General features: G+C 44.8%; 2 gene segments (V, D, J or C); both read left to right on the top strand.

Annotated features, from left to right (window-relative positions):
* Positions 1-2,140: 2,140 nt before the first annotated feature.
* On the top strand, positions 2,141-2,664 carry LOC137348638 (T cell receptor alpha variable 18-like). The segment is given in 2 exon segments: positions 2,141-2,186; positions 2,315-2,664. Coding segments are annotated over 2 exon segments (396 nt in total).
* Positions 2,665-8,617: 5,953 nt separating this feature from the next.
* LOC137348501 (T cell receptor alpha variable 38-1-like) lies at positions 8,618-10,524 on the top strand. The segment is given in 2 exon segments: positions 8,618-9,376; positions 10,124-10,524. Coding segments are annotated over 2 exon segments (381 nt in total).
* Positions 10,525-17,919: the final 7,395 nt, after the last annotated feature.

Consider the following 17,919-nt stretch of genomic DNA (forward strand, 5'->3'; position numbering starts at 1 on the left):
TATGAGGCACAGCACCATTAACTCTGTTGTACTTCTCACGGTTTCTGATGGTTCTTTACCTGTGTGAATATTCCGGATGGGGCAGGCGCGCCACCTAGTGGTGTATTCGGGTAAACTTAGTTTGTTGAATGTTCCAAATTGATGTTCAGTCCCTAAAATATTATGCTCTTTCTATTTATTTATTTAATATTTACTTCGGAGGGATTTTATGGGATAAATTAGCCCACCACGGATGTAAGTATTGTGGACGCTTCCATTTGTATTTATTTGATTTGAAGTGACATTAAATAATAAAAAAGACACGCCATAAATAGTTGCACAATTAAAAAAATGCGTTCATTATCGGGACTTGGGCGAGGCCGGAAAATCTGGGACTTACAGTCCATCTTTAATTGAACCCCACGAACGTCTGGGCTTCCCATGTGACCCGCCATATTTGATGCATCCCACTGAAATCACGTTCCACATTGGCAGGGAATGCAGTGGAGAAATCATCAGATCTAATCGAATGTTTAACATGGAGGTAACAAGGACACAAGTCAGACGGAATCCTGATCGAACAGTGCAGAGCTCTGGTCGGAACACACCGTGGATCTAGCCGCCAAGTCACAATAGAGACATTCAAGCATGACGTTACAGCAGGGGTGATTCAGGAGGCTGGTTCTTTAGCTTGAGTTGTCTGAGATGAAAGGAAAGAAATAAAAGTGTCTTTTTGGACTGGTGCCAGCTGATTGTTGGCCGCACAAAGAGTGATCAATAATTCGGAAAAACGATGACTGAGGTCACTCTACTGGCTTTGTGAGGTAAATTGCGCTCTCAAAGTTTCTGCAGTTTATCTAATAAAACAACACCATCTTGAGTGTTCATTGACCGTATTTATCTGTCTCATGTGCGTGTGTGTGTATATGGTTATCGGTGCCTGTCTGTGACTGCTCGTATTTTCAAAGCTCTGTGTGAGGTTTGTACTGTCCACAGGAGGGCGCTCTCTGATCAATTGATAAAGATCATGATCTCCAGCTACCGGAAGTGGCTGCTTTGAGAGCAACAAATGGTCGGGGAGAAGAAATCCCAGCCGATCTGATGAGATCTCGGCGCTGTTTGAGTTTTTCCCATTACAGATCATTACAGGCAAAGGGAGTGTTCACAGGCTCTGTTTCTGGAGTTCAGACTGGAACCATAGAACATAGAACATAGAACATACAGCACAGAACAGGCCCTTCGGCCCACAATGTTGTGCCGATCCTTTGTCCTCTGTCAAGGACAATTTAATCTATACCCCATCATTCTCCTTTATCCATATACCTATCCAAAAGCCTTTTGAAAGTCCCTAAAGTTTCTGACTCAACAACTTCCCCGGGCATGGCATTCCATGCCTCGACCACTCTCTGGGTAAAGAACCTTCCCCTGACATCCCCCTTATATCTCCCACCCTTCACCTTAAATTTATGACCCCTTGTAACGCTTTGCTCCACCCGGGGAAAAAGTTTCTGACTGTCTACCCTATCTATTCCCCTGATCATCTTATAAACCTCTATCATGTCACCCCTCATCCTTCTCCTTTCTAATGAGAAGAGGCCTAGAATGTTCAGCCTTTCCTCGTAAGACTTATTCTCCATTCCAGGCAACATCCTGGTAAATCTCCTCTGCACCCTCTCCAAGGCTTCCACATCCTTCCTAAAATGAGGCGACCAGAACTGCACACAGTACTCCAAATGAGGCCTTACCAAGGTCCTGTACAGCTGCATCATCACCTCACGGCTCTTAAATTCAATCCCTCTGCTAATGAACGCTAACACCCCATATGCCTTCTTCACAGCCCTATCCACTTGAGTTGCAACTTTCAATGATCTATGCACATAGACCCCAAGGTCTCTCTGCTCCTCCACATGCCCAAGAACCCTACCGTTAACCCAGTATTTTGCATTCATGTTTGTCCTTCCAAAATGGACGACCTCACACTTTTCAGGGTTAAACTCCATCTGCCACTTTTCAGCCCAGCACTGCAACCTATCCAAGTCCCTTTGCAGACGACAATAGCCCTCCTCGGTATCCACAACTCCACCAACCTTTGTATCATCTGCAAATTTACTGACCCACCCTTCGACTTCCTCATCCAAGTCGTTAATAAAAATCACAAACCATGGGGGTGAAACTCTTCCTGACTCTGATTATTGTCCGGATCACAGGTCAGTGATAGTGGGTCCTTCCTACAATGTTCCCTAGTCCTCAAACAATTTCACATCACCACCTCCGGGTGATTATCCTGCTTCTGTTATTCTGTCTAATGCGCCGTGTTGCTGCTGTTTATTTTCAGAGTCAAGTCAAAGAGACTCAGTATTCCAGTCAGAACAAGAAGCCGGATTAGAAGAGGGTGCAGATGCATCAATAAACTGCAGTTATTCTTTAGTGGATTCAGCTGTAAACCATGGCCTATTCTGGTATCGCCAGTATCCCGAGCAAACCCCTCAGTATATGCTCAGAGCCGATAGTTATGGGTATAATGAGACGGCTCCCGGTTTTGAACACTTCAGCGCGAAGCTCAACCAGAAACAAAGCACTTTTCACCTGTCCATGAAAGACTTGAAGAGCACAGACAGCGCAGTGTATTACTGTGCTCTGAGACTCACAGTGAATGAGAGTGCCTTGGGCCTCGTACAAAAATAAGGTACTGCTCGGCATTTAGGATGGTGATGGGGATGTGAGAGAGGGGGCGCCGTGCGTAATAAATAAATAATAAATAAATACCAGGGATTGACCCCCCCCCCCCCCCCGAGAGTTTGTACAGAAAATGAGAGAGAATATACACCCTGATCCGATTGGGTTTTTCCAGGTGAAGCCATTGCTGTCAGTGCTGGGAGAAGTGACATTTCTCAATCATTTTAAGCCAGGGTCAAATTCAAATATTTTCACACTCAGTGTCAGTTCAGACATGCAGATTTCTGGGATGACTAATAGAATCATTTTCTGCAAGTTCCCAAATCAGTTCTCTGCTGTCTTTGACCAAGAAACGAAAACGATTCCTTCAAAAGTCGCTGAGACTCATGCCTCTGACTCTGCCGTGTATCACGGTGCCCACAGTGTTACACGGGCAGTTAGTCCGTACAAAACAAAAACAGAAGTGCTCTCGTACCCGCGCTCTCTCAATGGGGCGAAAACCTAACCACAAAGATCAGTTTTGACAAATGGCATATTTTTGCGCGACAGAATCTATATCATTCTGTGTAATTATGCCCCTTAATATAGGCTGTGGGTGGCTCTCAGGTCCTTGAGCAGCTCTTATTATGGGAGCCTCCATCACTGATACCAGAACAACATTCATTATTTTCCCTCATTGTCACCATCTCAGACTGACCCTGTTAAAGGGCCAACATTGGGGTTAATCCCAACAAAGGAGCGAAGAGCTGATTCGATAAATTGGTGAACAAAGGAACTGTGAGCTGATTGGATGAATTGGAGAACAAAGGAGATTTGAGGTAACCTGCTAACTCTTGCAGGAATGAACCAATCGTGAGACCCGATGTTGCTCAACATCTTCCGAACTCCTGAAGTAAGTAATTACAGCTTCAACCCGTTCTGTTCAAATCCGCCATCTGCAAACATGTTGGTTGTTACTTTGTATTCATTCTTCACAGCTGCAGCGCTCCTAACTGGTAAAGTTTACAACTTACACTATTTTCCTTTCGCAGGTGTCACTGCCATAGTAAATCTTCCTTTTAACTGTATTTTACCTCTATTTGCGACGGATCCCGACACATTAATATAAGTTATAACAAAGTGACAACAGAAGCTTAAAGTTCTGTATTTCTAAATTTCTGCAGGTGTTAGTGGTGCAGACTCGATCTCACAGGGGCCGGTTTCAGCGATGCAGTTTGAAGGAGACTCGGTGACCATTAGTTACAGCTATTCGGCTACTGCTGGCACATATTCCTTACAACTGTACCGTCAGGACCGGGATAAAGCCCCCACATTCCTCATCTACATCCCTAACTACGGAGATGTTTCCAGAGCAAAGGGGGTGGGGGATCGATTTTCTGCATCTCTCGACACTTCGAAGAGTGAGGGGAATTTCACCATCCGCGACTTGCGGCTGTCTGACAGCGCGATGTATTACTGCGGGCTGAAAGACACAGTGACAGGAACCAGAGGGAGCCTCGTACAAAAACACTGCCTCAATGTAACAAGGTGAACGGAGCACGGAAAAAGAGGGGTGAAACATCGAGGGTCAGTGTTTACCACAGGAGAGTGTTAGTGTAAAAACAGCCAAAGCAGTAGCTGCCCAAAAAAGCAAGAGAACACAGGAATAACGTTTATTATTAATAAAAAAAATCTTCATACTAATTTCATAATGAGATGCTAATTGGACTGTTCTTCCCATCTCTGTTTATTTAATGAACAACTTAAATTTCAAATTTAGTGAAACAAGTATCAAACAAATTCTGTACCAGAGTCGCATTCAGACCTGGCGCTCCAGTCAGCAGGAAATGAACTGAAAGGAGAAGGGTTACATTCAGTAAATATTTAATAGCCCAGAACAATGACGTCTCCTCTGAACTGTGACGCCGTGAGACTCAGGTCCCAAACTTTAGCGATGCCTATGGTGCTGTCTGTACCCGTTGAGAATGCTTACTGAGAAGAGATGATGAGGGGCGGTGCGAGACTGTTCCGCATGATGCGGGAAATTCTCTATCGGAGCAGAAATACAGATCCCCGCCCACTGCATTATTGATCCAACCAATGCGAAACGGACCAGCGGCAACAATCTCTCCAGTGACACAACGCAGGCATTGCGGGTCAGAGCGAGAACAGCAAACGGAAGCTGTGGGCGGGGCTACCGCAGAAAGAAACTGAGTGAACTCAAAACTCTGTGCAAGGACAGAAAGTGCGTGGAAATGGCGATGGCTGGATCTCGAGAGGCATGTGGCTCAACTGCGACTGTTCACTGATCAAAGGATTGGGAACAAATAGAGTGGGAGTGAAAAGAAGGGATTGTACAGCATCAGAAACAATGAGACCACTTCACCATTATTAATGTAGCTTTTAGAGACACAATATGTGGCAGATATGTTTGTAAATATCATGCAAACACTAAATCCCCTCAATGATTCTAAATCGGTTTGAACACAGCCCACCAGCAGAGGGCGCCAGGTTCAAACATGATAGTTCTCAAGTCACGAGATGGGAGCTTCAACGCCAACAGGGACCGTAGCCTGAGTGATGTCACAGCGGGGATGCCCCCTGTCGTGGGTGGGACAATGTGCTGAACAGGCCCCGGGTAACTTCGCTCCCCTTCCCGATCTCTGGTTCATTCCATTCCAATGGACTGCGTGGGATTCAGATGGCATTTTAAAAAATTCTTTCATGGGCTGTGGGCGTCGCTGGCAAGGACAGCATTTGTTACCCTTGAGAGGTGGTAGTGAGCTGCCTCCTTGAACGGCTGGTGCAGGTACACTCACAGTGGTGTGAGGGAGGGAGTTCCAGGATTTTGATCCAGCGACAGCGAAGGGACGGAAATATATTTCCAAGTCAGGATGGTGTGTGACTTGGAGGGGAACTTGCAGGTGGTGGTGATCCGATGTATCTGCTCTCCTTTTTCTAAATGGGAGAGGTCGCGGGTTTGGAAGGTGCTGTTGAAGGATGTGTGGTGAGATGATGCAGTGCATCTTGTGTATGGTACACACTGCTGCCACTGTGCGTTGGTGGTGGAAGGAGTGAATGTTTATTGTGGTGGATGGCATGCTGATCAAGTGGGCGGCTTTGTTCCGGATGGTGTCGAGCCTCCTCAGAGTTATGAGAGCTACACTCATCCAGGCCTGTGGAGAGTTTTCCACCATGTCCCTGACATGTGTTTTGTAGTTGATGGACAAGCTTTGGGAAGTCAAGAGGTGAGTTATCCGCCGCAGAATTCCCAGCCTCTGACCTGCTCTTGTAGCCACAGTTTTATGTGGCTGGTCCAGTTCAGTTTCTGATCAAAGGTAACCCCCAGGATGTTGATAGTGGGGGATTCAGCGATGGTAATGCTGTTGAATGTCAATGGGGGATGGTTAGATTCTCTCTTGTTTGAGATGGTCATTGTCTGGCACTTGTGTGGTACGAATGTTACTTGCCACTTATCAGCCCAAGCCTGAATGTTGTCCAGGTCCTGTTGCATATGGACACGGATTGCTTCAGTATCGGAGGAGTTGCATATTGTACTGAACATCGTACAATATTCAGCGAACATCCCCACTTCTGACCTAATGATGGAGGGAAGATCATTGATGAAGAAGCTGAAGATGGTTGGGCCTAGGATACTAACCTGAGGAACTCTTGCAGCAATATTCTGGAGCTGAGACGATTGCCCTCCACAACCACAACCAGCTTATTTTGTTGCATATTATTCATAATGTCGGACAGTAAGAACTGGGTTAAATTGGACAACAGAGGTTAGCAGATTGATGCCAAGGGTTTCTGCAGGAACATAGCACAATTATCGATCAGAAGTGTCCTATAGATGAACAGCTGGGTAGATGAGAGTTTACACACATTCACACATATAGACTTAAGTTTAAGTCCGTCCTATTTAATCGCCTGTGCCTTTGTTCCCCTATCTTCACGGGAGGGCTTTGTGTAGACATACTAACTCCATTTTCAGTGAATATTCCGTGTCGGCGGCGAGGGCGGGGATGGAGCGGTATGGGGGTGGGGGTGGGTATTGGGAGTCGAGGGAGGAAGGTTCAGTGCCGTTCGATTGCGAATATTAACCCCCGTTATAAATAACATGCAATGATATCGGCAGAAACCGCCACAGCCTCCATGCTAGATAATTAGCAAAGTAGCAACACTGATGCGAGACAAAATCTCAGGAAATTATCTGACGGCGATTGACAGGTCTAAAAAGAACACTTACTTCAATATAAGCACTCTAAGTGTGGAGGACGGAGCATCCATTACTGTGTATGGGTGCACAGCATCAAATAAAACAAAGGTCTCATAAAAAACATCAGTGACTATTTACCTCTGCATTGGGCCTGCAAGTTAACAGGCCTTTGGTGAGTTGTTATCGGAGAGGCGAGGCACCTGTCTCCGTCTATTTACCAATCAGCTGCTGATGATCTGCACTCCACAACTGAACTCAAACGATCGGGAATATTATCTTGATGCGAAATAGCCCGCGTGAGGCCATGTTACCGGGACCCCCATCAATCGGTCACTATTTATAGTTACAAGCGTAATTTTACAGCGTCCTTCTTTCTTTATGTTTTTTTTCATTGTTTAAATAATTATATCATGTATATATAATGCACACACAGTATATATATAACAGAGATTGACCACCACACAGACCAGCGCACATACAGACAGAACACTTCGAGCAATTCCCAGCGACTAAACTTTAACATTATCTCCCTCTGCATTAGTGAGGCGTAAATTCTTCCACGACGCTTCCTCTGCGCCCACTTTAAAATAATCTTAAATATGTACTTTGCGATTAACTTGTTAGAAAAAAATAAAGAGTTAACAATTTCACTGGAATTCTTCATTGTAACATTTGTGATGTTGCTGCAAACAAAGCGACCACAACAATATGTGGCAGATATGATATGTAAATATCATGCAAACACTAAATCCGCTCAATGATTCTAAATCGGTTTGAACACAGCCCACCAGCAGAGGGCGCACAGTGGCGCAGTGGTTAGCACCGCAGCCTCACAGCTCCAGGGGCCCGGGTACTGCCTGTGTGGAGTTTGCAAGTTCTCCCTGTGTCTGCGTGGGTTTTCTCCGGGTTTCCTGCCAAAAGACTTGCAGGTTGATAGGTAAATTGGCCATTATAAATTGTCACTAGTATAGGTAGGTGGTAGGGAAATGTGGGGATGTTTGCTGGGAATATAGGATTAGTATAAAATGGGTGGTTGATGCTCGGCACAGACTCGGTGGGCCGAAGGGCCTGTTTCAGTGCTGTATCTCTAATCTAATACTTCCGGTTCCCATGTGACATTGTCGGATATGAAATGTCTGCAGAATCAGTTCCATTTCTATCCCGGTCACAGGGTTAAATAGTTCAGCCTGCTCCGGTACTGGTGGCAGTTTTTGGCACAGTACAGAAGGGTTACGATGCTCTCATTGTGACCCGTGGACAGTGGCGTGTTTCCCTATTTACTCCAGTCTGACTTTACTCCTCTCTATGCTGTGTAAGCACACGTGGAATCTGTGTACAATTAAACACAAATATCTCCAGTTATTCGGGCGGCTATTTGTAAATGTTCAATTTTTCTTCCAGCGTTGGCGGCGATTCTGTGCATTAAGACTAATCGACCAGGTCGGTGCGGGAAGGAGAAGCGGTGACGCTGAGTTGAAGTTTTGCAAAAGCAGATACCAGACCCTTACCAGTTCTGGTACCGGCAGCTTCCCGGTCGGGCTCCGGTAAACGTACAGCTTTTCACCCAATATGACACCTTCCCGGTCGACTTCGCCAAGGGCCGTTTTACAGCAGAGCTGAGCACAGAGGAGAGCACGGTTCAGCTGAGAGTTTCTGGGGCGGAGCTGTCAGACAGCGCCGTGTATTACTGCGCTCTGAGACCACAGCTGCAGAACTCCGTGTCGGCCCTGTACAAAAACCTCAACACACGCTGTGTGTAACTTGGACCGTGTGTGACCGCACCACCCGCCATGTGATGGTCTGAATAGGACAGTTACTCTCCGGACAGAATATTCCCGCTGCCATCAGCTCCGAGTAGAGGAGTCAGATTTCAGAGTTTGTGCACTCGAAGGAAGGGACAGCAGGACACCTGCGAAGGTTTACTGGCCGAGTTACAGTGTAATGTGTTAAATTTCAAGTTCCTCTATTTACTCTCCGGTATTTTCCCCGCCCTGTTTGCAATCACACTATCACAGAGGCACCAGATGAAATCTTGCCCTTGTGTGTTTTCAGCGGAATATTAATCAAAGCCGATCTCGGTCAGCCAGCTCAGTCTGATTAGTGACAGCGAGTGAAATAAACTGAACATCTTCATTTACATTCAACACCAGTCTTTGTTTCCTTGAGGTGACTTCCCTCAGGTCAAGCAAAGATAAAAATTTCTATCAGCTCAATTAAAGATGAAACTGTCTCTCAGTTCAATTAGAGATCAGTCTGTCTCTCTGGTCAATGAGAATTCCAGCTGTCTACCTTCTAATTCTTTTATCTGATCAGTGAGATGCGACGTTAATGTCTCAGTTCTCTGAAATAAACACATACCTGTGGTTAAGGAAGTGACATCAGACCAGTCAGAGCCAATCCTCTCAGCTTTTCCTGTTTCTGATGTTCTGCAGGTTTCTGAGACACAGAAAGTCTCTAATTCCGGAACAGCAGCAATGCGGCTCCCCTTTCTCGCCGTGGTCTGGGTGACATTCAATGCCGGTAAGAAGTTCAAAACTTTAAAAAGGGATGAATTTCTCGAGGAATTAATTTAAAAAACAGAGAGTTCAAGTTAAACTTGTATCGAACCTTGGTTAGACCACCATTGGGGTGCTGTGAGAAGTTCAGGTCTCCATATTATAATCAGAATTCTAATTCTAATTATAATTCGGGAGAAAATGCAAAAACGGTGAACAAGGATGGTACAACAATTGAGAGATGGTAACTATCAGAAAAGATTGTAGAGGCTGTGATTCATTTCTCTATTGAAGAGAAGACTGAAGGGTAATTTGATCTAACTCTTAAAAATTATGAAAGAGTTCGATACGGTAAATGTGGAGGCGATGTTTCCACTTGCAAGGATTCCAAACTATGCGTCATCAATATAGGAGTCACGGAAAAATCCAATGGGGAATTCAGGAGAAACTTCTTTACCCGGAGTGGTGAGAATGTGGAACTCACGACCACAAGGAGTAGTTCAGGCGTATACATTGATGTATTAAGGGAAAGATAGATAAACAGATGAGGGAGAAAGGGATGGAAGGAAATGCTGACAGAGTGAGATGAAGAGAGTGGAGGATGCTCTTGGGGAGTGTGAACCCTGGTATAGACCAGTTGGGCCGAATGACCTTTACTGTGCTGAAAATTCTATTTAATTTTATGAAACACTGACTGCGAATTTTCACCGTCAGTTCTGTTCGTTTGAGGTTCTAACCGATGAATTCCGCTTTCTTTAACCGTGTGTTCCAGATCTGACCGATTCTGTTACTCAGCGGGAGTCCTCGCTCACACGGACAGAAGGAGAAGATGTCACTTTAACCTGCACCTATACGGACGATGCTTATTACTTATTCTGGTACCGCCAATACCCAGGCAGACAGCCCGAGTTTGCAGTCCGGAGGCAAACAAGCGGTAGTGCTGAATTGAAGGCGGATTTCGCTCAGAACCGGTTTTCTGATACAGTCCAACAGTCAGACAAGTTGTACCGATTGACCATCTCGGAACTGCGGCTGTCTGACACCGCGGTCTATTACTGTGCACTGAGTCTCACAGTGATGGGAACGAGCTACAGCCTCGTACAATAACTGCCGCAGGTTTCTGGGTCACAGCTGCTGTCTGCTGAGGGCTGTTTATAACAGCGGATCGCACACTGACAAGTGAGTACATTCCTGTGCGGGCAGAACCCGAGCACAATCCACATAAACACCATCTAAAATCATTCACATCGAACACTGACTCAGTCTGATTATCACATTAACTGTGTGAGGGCAGAATTGGAACATAGGAACAGAGGTACAGGAATAGGCCATTCAGCCCATCGAGTTTGCCCCACTGTTGAATATGATCATGGCTGATCTTCCACTTCAATGCCTTTGCCCCACACTATCCTCTTTGGGAACAAAAGGATCTTTGCCCGTTCTATTTCACCATTGGTTCGGTCTCAGTTATTAATGCAGCAGGCACGATCTCTGTTTATTTTACACTAGGCTGTGTGGCAATTATTACTAAACTACACTATGCTTCTGCTTATATTAACCTAGACACCCCCCCGCCCCCCTCCCCCGCTGTTTATTCGTGTATCTCTGGGAATCCGCCATTCACATTGAGAATACAAACTCCTGGAACTAGTTATATTCGTGCACCACTGCTTCCGATATGACTCAAGGCAAATGAACAAATAATGTTTGGTTTAACATATCAGCCTACACTGTAAACAGAAGTACGCCAGGTGGGAAAGATCCTAATAGTTATACTAACTTGCTTAAACAATTCTCAATGCGAGAGACACTTGCGCATATTAAAACGAAGACCCTGCAATATAAACAGGTTCTGGGAGGTCGTTTTCGGGACAGGATTAGATGCTGATATTCTAATGGACTAATGGACTAACAATCTGTAAGGACATGCGTAGTCTGTCCCAGGCACCGGGCCAGATGGTCAGAATTCAAAATACTAATAGAGAAAAAAGTAGCAGAAACGTTGCGATGTTGAGGTAAAGACCGTGAAAAGGGCATTGTGCAAAAACAAGAAAACGGCGCGCACAATCACTAAAGAGAATGTGTAATTTATAAGACGATTTATTGGGTTAACGGGTTAATGACTAATTAAAATAAATAACCTGAACACATTGACATATCAACACGTTAGCAAGATGTGACTAAGACTATAAAAGACGCAAACCGTAAATCTGAAACATCGTGAAAGACAGGAGCTTGAGACGGTGCAGGGACAAGAGACCAACTCTGTTCCTAATGGGAACGGGGAATGTCATTTCTCCTGTATCCATTGCCTGAGCTGAAAAGATGCTGAGCAATCTAAATTGTTAACTGTGCGTTGTCCTGAGCTAAATAAAACTATTTAATCGTCACAGCCGTTTTGGTGAAGTCTGCTTCTTACAAACGCAAGTTTGTAAACAATAGTTGTCCCATTGAAGGAAAGATTGCTGGGAGAGAATTCAGATTTATTCCACCAGATGGCAGCAAACACCCTCTACCGCCCTCCTCCACCGCACGCCCCCCACCCCCACACCCCCCCCCCCACCCCTCCCAGCATCCCCCACGCCCAGGAATCATCTTTCAGCAGCTGTCTGGAAAAGCTGATCTGTGTCAGTATTATACAGGTCACACACAGAGTCGCCCATTAACTGCTGAACGAGGTTTCATTGAGATAATCTCACCCACTGGCTGGTTAGGGATTAGTCTATCAGCAACCCCATGGGTTCAAATCATATTATGCTACGAGAACCCACTTGGATTAAATTGGGGAGTTCACCTGTCTTCAGTGGAGTGGATTTTCCAGCCTGTCTCTGACGCACTCGATAGTGTCCAGGACAAATAAAATACAGAGTTCGGTCACTTCTACAAATTCGAACACCCATTCTGTCAGTACCTTCAGACTCAAGTTTAAGGTGATCTGGTGAGAAGTGTGAAACTATCGCACCATAAAAAGCATCTTTTGCCCCGTTAGATTTCACCATTGTTTCGGTCTCAGTTATTAATGCAGCAGGCAGGATCTCTGTTTATTTTGCACTAGGCTGTGCGGCAATTATTACTAAACTAGACTATGCTTCTTATACTACACTGGACCTCCGCCCCAGCCCAGTTATGCTACACTAGAATATGACCGTTTACATTACTCTAGGTTCTGTCTCACTCATTACTGCACTAAACCAGCCTCTATTTATATTAAACTCGACCATGTCTCTGTTTATGGTAAATTAGACGCTGTCTCTCGTTGTATTACATTGGACTCTATTTCATTTATTACTGCATTCGATCATCTCTGCTAAAATTAGACGAGGCCCTGTCTCAGTTATTAAAGCAGTGCAACATACCTCTGTTTACAGTACACTAAGCAATGTCTTTGCTATTATTAGTCTAGGTCATCCCTCAGTTTATATTGCACTAGACCTTATCTCTTTTATATCACTGAGGCCCTATCTCAGTTATTCACCAGACCATGCTTCTGATTATATTCCACTGTCCTACCATAAATTTTCAACTCCTGTACAGTGAGTCAGGGGGGTTAAAAATAAACAGACATTTATCAATCTGACTGTAGGTTAGTGACTGATGTACCCTAATATAGCAGAGGCTTGTCACTCAAACCTCGCTCTGCGCAGTCCAGAGACCTCCCAAGTAACGGCTTTCTGTGTCACAGAACACGGCGCCCAGGTGTAGAAGAGCCCAAGGGGAGTTGCCTGAATCCAGGGTGGTGGTGGTCTTGGTGTTGGGGCGGGATATGGCTTCTGCCATGTACCAGTGTCCCCGAATGGTTCCTTCCTGGGCTTGTATGAGGCCTCTGTTGCTGGGATTCGAGTCTAAGGGCTGCTCTCTGGGGATTGCTTTTTAACCATTGAGTACAAGACAGGCACTGAGCTGATCCACTGAGGGCCCCTGCACTCAACTGCACAGGAATATTGATCCGATCATCCTTTCATGCATTGTCCTATTTCAGATGTATCACGGTTTTATTTAATCTGTAGTTTATTTACCTGTCTGATTTTTTCAAGCGATCCTTCTAACGATTTTCTCCATCTGTTCTGCTTGTTTCCCCCTATATCACCATTCCCTTTACAATCCCGAGATTTCTACCAATCGCTGTGTTCCCTGGTGACACTGTACAGTCTGCAGCTTGTATGTGTGTCAATGAGCTTCTCCCAGCATTAGTCTCGTTCCTCTCTGTTCCTGTGTTTCACTCTACCTCATAGACTGTTTAATCAGCCGCCCCATAGTCCATGCGTGTTACACAGAACAGTACCGATCCTTTTACCTCACTGCTCGACACCAGTGATCATGCTAACATAAATCTAATCGAGCTGTGCCTTTATATTTAAAAATACACACCTGCATCACCCTTCCATTCTGTGGTTTGCGTTTAATATGATGTTTCAATTCAGTAATGGCACCACGCACCATGTGTCCTAGACAAACACTTCTGCAGGAAGCGTCACATAGAAAATAGGAGCAGGAGTAGGCCTTCGAGCCTGCTGTACAGTGCAGAAGCTTGAGCTCCAGGTTTCGGACTTGGAACGGCGGCTGGAGTCACTGTGGCTCATCCGCGAGGCAGAGAACTTTGTGGATAGCATGTTTCAAGAGGTAGTCATCCCGGAGCTTAAGAGAATACAGGCAGAGAGGGGCTGGGTGACTGCCAGACAGACAAGAAGGTCAAGGCAGGTAGCGCAGAAGTCCCCGGAGGGCGTCCCACTTTCTAACTGGTGTTCAGTTCTGAGTACCGATGGGAGAGAGGGTTCCGCTGGAGAGTGCAGCGAGATTCATAACTAGAGCACCATGGGTGGCTCAGCTGTGCAGGGAGGGAGGAGAAAGGACAAGAGAGCAATAGTGGTAGGGGATTCTATAGTTAGGGGAACAGATAGGCATTTCTGTGGTCGCAGTCGTGATTCCCGGATGGTATATGTCCTCCCTGGTGCAAGGGTCAAGGATAACACCGAGTGTCTACAGGGCATTCTGGTGCACAGCCAGAGGTCGTGGTCCACATTGGTACCAACGATATAAGAAGAAAAAGGGACGAGGTCCTGCAGGCTGAGTTTAGGCTGTTAGAAAAGAGATTAGCAAGCAGGACCTCAAAGGTGTCAATCTCCAGATAAGTCCAAAGACCACGTGCTAGTGAGTATGGAAATAGGAAAATACATCAGATGAATACCTGGCTGGAGAGATGGTTCAGGAGGGAGGGCTTCAAATTTCTGGGGCATTGGGATCGATTTGGGGGAAGGTGGGACATGTAGAAATAAGACGGTCTGCACCTAAACAGGACAAATATCCTGACAGGAAGATTTGCTAGTGCTGTTGGGGATGATTTAAAGTAGTTTGACGGGGGGGGGGGGGGGGGTGGGGATGGGGGGTGGGGTGGGAACCTGAGCGCCATCTTAGATCAGACAATATCAGGGCAGAAAATTAGCGAGTGACTCTGAAAGATAGAAGAAGCAAAAGTTAAAAAATGTGCAGCACAGGAATTTGTCAGTATTAAAGGATATTTATTTAGATGAAAGGCATATAGTAAATAAAGCTAATGAGTTGAGGGCACAGATAAACACATGGCAACATGATATCGTTGCTAAAATGGAAACGTGGCTTAAAGAGGGACAAGAATGGCAGCTCAACATCCCTGGATATAAAGTTTTCAGGAAGTTTAGAGAGGAAGATAAAAAAGGAGGGGGTGTAGCATTATTAGTTAAGGGATCAATAAGAGCTTTGAGGAGGGATGATATGCTAAATGAATCATCAAATGAGGCCATATGGGTGGAACTCAGAAATAAAAAAGGGGCAGCCACATTACTAGGAGTGTACTATAGACCCCCAAATAATGAGAGGGAGATAGAAGAACAAATACATAGGCAAATTTCCGAGTGCAAAAACTATAGAGCAATAATACTTGGGGATTTCAATTACCCCATTATCAACTAGGGTACAAACAGTGTGAAGGGCACAGAGGACACAACATTCTTGAACGGTTTTCAAGAGAACTCTTTTAGCCAGCACGTAACAAGCCCAACGAGAGGGGGAGACAATTTAGATTTAGTCTTCGGTAATGAAGCTGGGCAAATGGATGAAGTAACAGTGGGTGACCATTTTGGAGATAGTGACCATAATACAGTTAGTTTTAGCATAATTATGGAAAAGGATAAAAAAAAAGACAAAAAGTTCTAAATTGGGGGAAGGCAAATTTTATGAAACTGAGAGGTGACCTGACGAAAGTGTACTGGATAAATTACTTGAAGGAAAATCAGTGGCAAACCAGTGGGAGGCATTCAAAGGTGAGATACAACAGGCACAGTGTAGACATGTCCCCACCGAGATAAAGGATGGTACGGCCAAATCTGGAGCCCCCTGGATATCTAGAAGCTTGCAGGTTAAGTTATAGCAGGAAAAGAAAGCTTGTGACAATCACAAAAATCTTAATACTTTAGAAAGCATGGAGGAATCTAGAAAGTGCAGGGGTGAAGTAAAAAAGGAAATTAGAAAAGCAAAGCGTGGACATGAAAAATTATTGGCAGGTAAAATCAAGGAAAACCTGAAGACGTTTAATCAGTACATTAATAGCAAGAGGATAACTAAGGAAAGGGTAGGGCCAATTAGAGATGTACAAGGGAACTTATGCGTAGATGCAGAAGATGTCGGCAGTTTTCTTAATGAGTTGTCTCTGTCTTTACAAAGGAGAGGGTGATGCTGATATTTTATTTAAAGAGGAGGATTGTGAAATATTAGATACGATAGGCATAATGAGAGAGGAAGCACTAGAGGGTCTGGTATTCCTGAAAGAGAATAAATTGCCAGGGTCAGATGGATTTCATCCCAGGTTGCGAAAGGAAGCTAGGGAGGAAATAACAGATGGACTGAGGATCATCTTCAAATCTTCACCAGATACAGGAGTGGTACCTGACTATTGGATGCATGTGCAATGACGGACCTGGCGCGGATTCTTGCCTAACAAGAATCTAGCTACCTGTGCTTTAAAAATATTCAATGGCCCCGCCTCCACCTCCTTCTGAGGCAGAGAGTTCCAAAGTCGCACAACTTTCTGAGAGAAAAAAAATCTCCTCATCTCTGTCCTAAAAGGGCAACCCCTAATTTTAAAACAGTGCCCGCCAGTTCTGGACTCCCCCCACAAAATGAAACATCCTTTCCACATTTACCTGGTCAAGACCATTTAGGATCTTATATACTTCGATCAAGTCTCCCCTCACTCATCGAAACTCCAGTGATAACAAGCCCAGTCTGACCAACCTTTCATTGTAAGACAACCCGCTCATTCCCGGTATCAATCTAGTAAACTTCCTCTGAACCACCTCCAACACATTTACACCCTTCCTTAAGTAAAGAGACCAAAACTGCACACAGTATTCGAGATGTATTCTCACTGATGACCTGTATAACTGAAGCATAATATCCTTACTTTTATTTTCAATTCCTGAAGTAATAAAGGATAGCATTCCATTAGACTTCTTTATTATTGTACCTGCATACTAACCTTTGTGCCTTATGCAGTGGAACACCTAGATCGCTCTGCACCCCGGAATTCTGCAGTCGTTCTCCGTTTAAGTAATACTCTGCTTTTTTATTCTTCTTGCCAAAGTGAACAACTTCACATTTTCCCACATTATACTCCATCTACCAGATTTTTGCCCACACACTCAACCTATTTTATCGGTCTGCAACTTCCCTTTTTTCTCTTCACAACATACTTTCCTACCTATCATTGTGTCATCTGCAAATTTAACTACCATGTCATTGCTCCCTTCATCTAATTCATTGATATTAACTGTAAAAAGTTGAGGCTCCAGCACAGACCCCTGTGGGACTCCACTCGTCACATCCTGCCAATCAGAAAATGACCTATTTATGCATGCTGTCTGTTTTCTTCCAGCCAGCCAATCTTCGATCCATGCCAATATGTTACCCCCGACACCGGGAGCTCCTAATTTGGGCAATAACCTTTCAGATGACACTTGTCAAATGCCTCTGGAAATCAAGTACAATACGTCAACGGGGTTCCCTTTATCCACAGTGCATGTTGCTCCTTCAAAGAATTCCAATAAGTTGGATAAACGTGATTTCCTATTCACAAAACAATGCTGACTATTCCCGATTACCTTGAGTTTTTCTAGCTCGAGCCGACTTGATGATCGATTCCAATACCTTCCCACGACAGACGTCAAGCGAACTGCCCTATTTTCTGACCTGATTTCTGTATCGGCCCCGAAACCCCACACCGCACCTGAATAGAGGGGTTATATTTGCTACTTTCCAGTCTGATGGAACCTTGCCAGAATCTGGCAAATTTTGAAAATTAACACCAACGCATCTACTACCTCATTAACCACCTCTCTTCAGACCCTAGGATGTAGCCCATCAGGATCCGGGGACTTGTTAGCCCGCAGTTCCTTCAATTTGCTCAGTACCACTTCCCTGGTGATTGTAATTTCACCAAGTTCCTCTCTTCCTTCCACCTCCTGATTTACAGCTATTGCTGGAATGTTTTTTGCATCCTCTATAGTGAAGACAGAAACCAAATATTTGTTCATTTCA

Source organism: Heterodontus francisci, chromosome 34 (assembly GCF_036365525.1).
Source record: "Heterodontus francisci isolate sHetFra1 chromosome 34, sHetFra1.hap1, whole genome shotgun sequence".
Lineage (NCBI taxonomy): Eukaryota > Metazoa > Chordata > Chondrichthyes > Heterodontiformes > Heterodontidae > Heterodontus > Heterodontus francisci.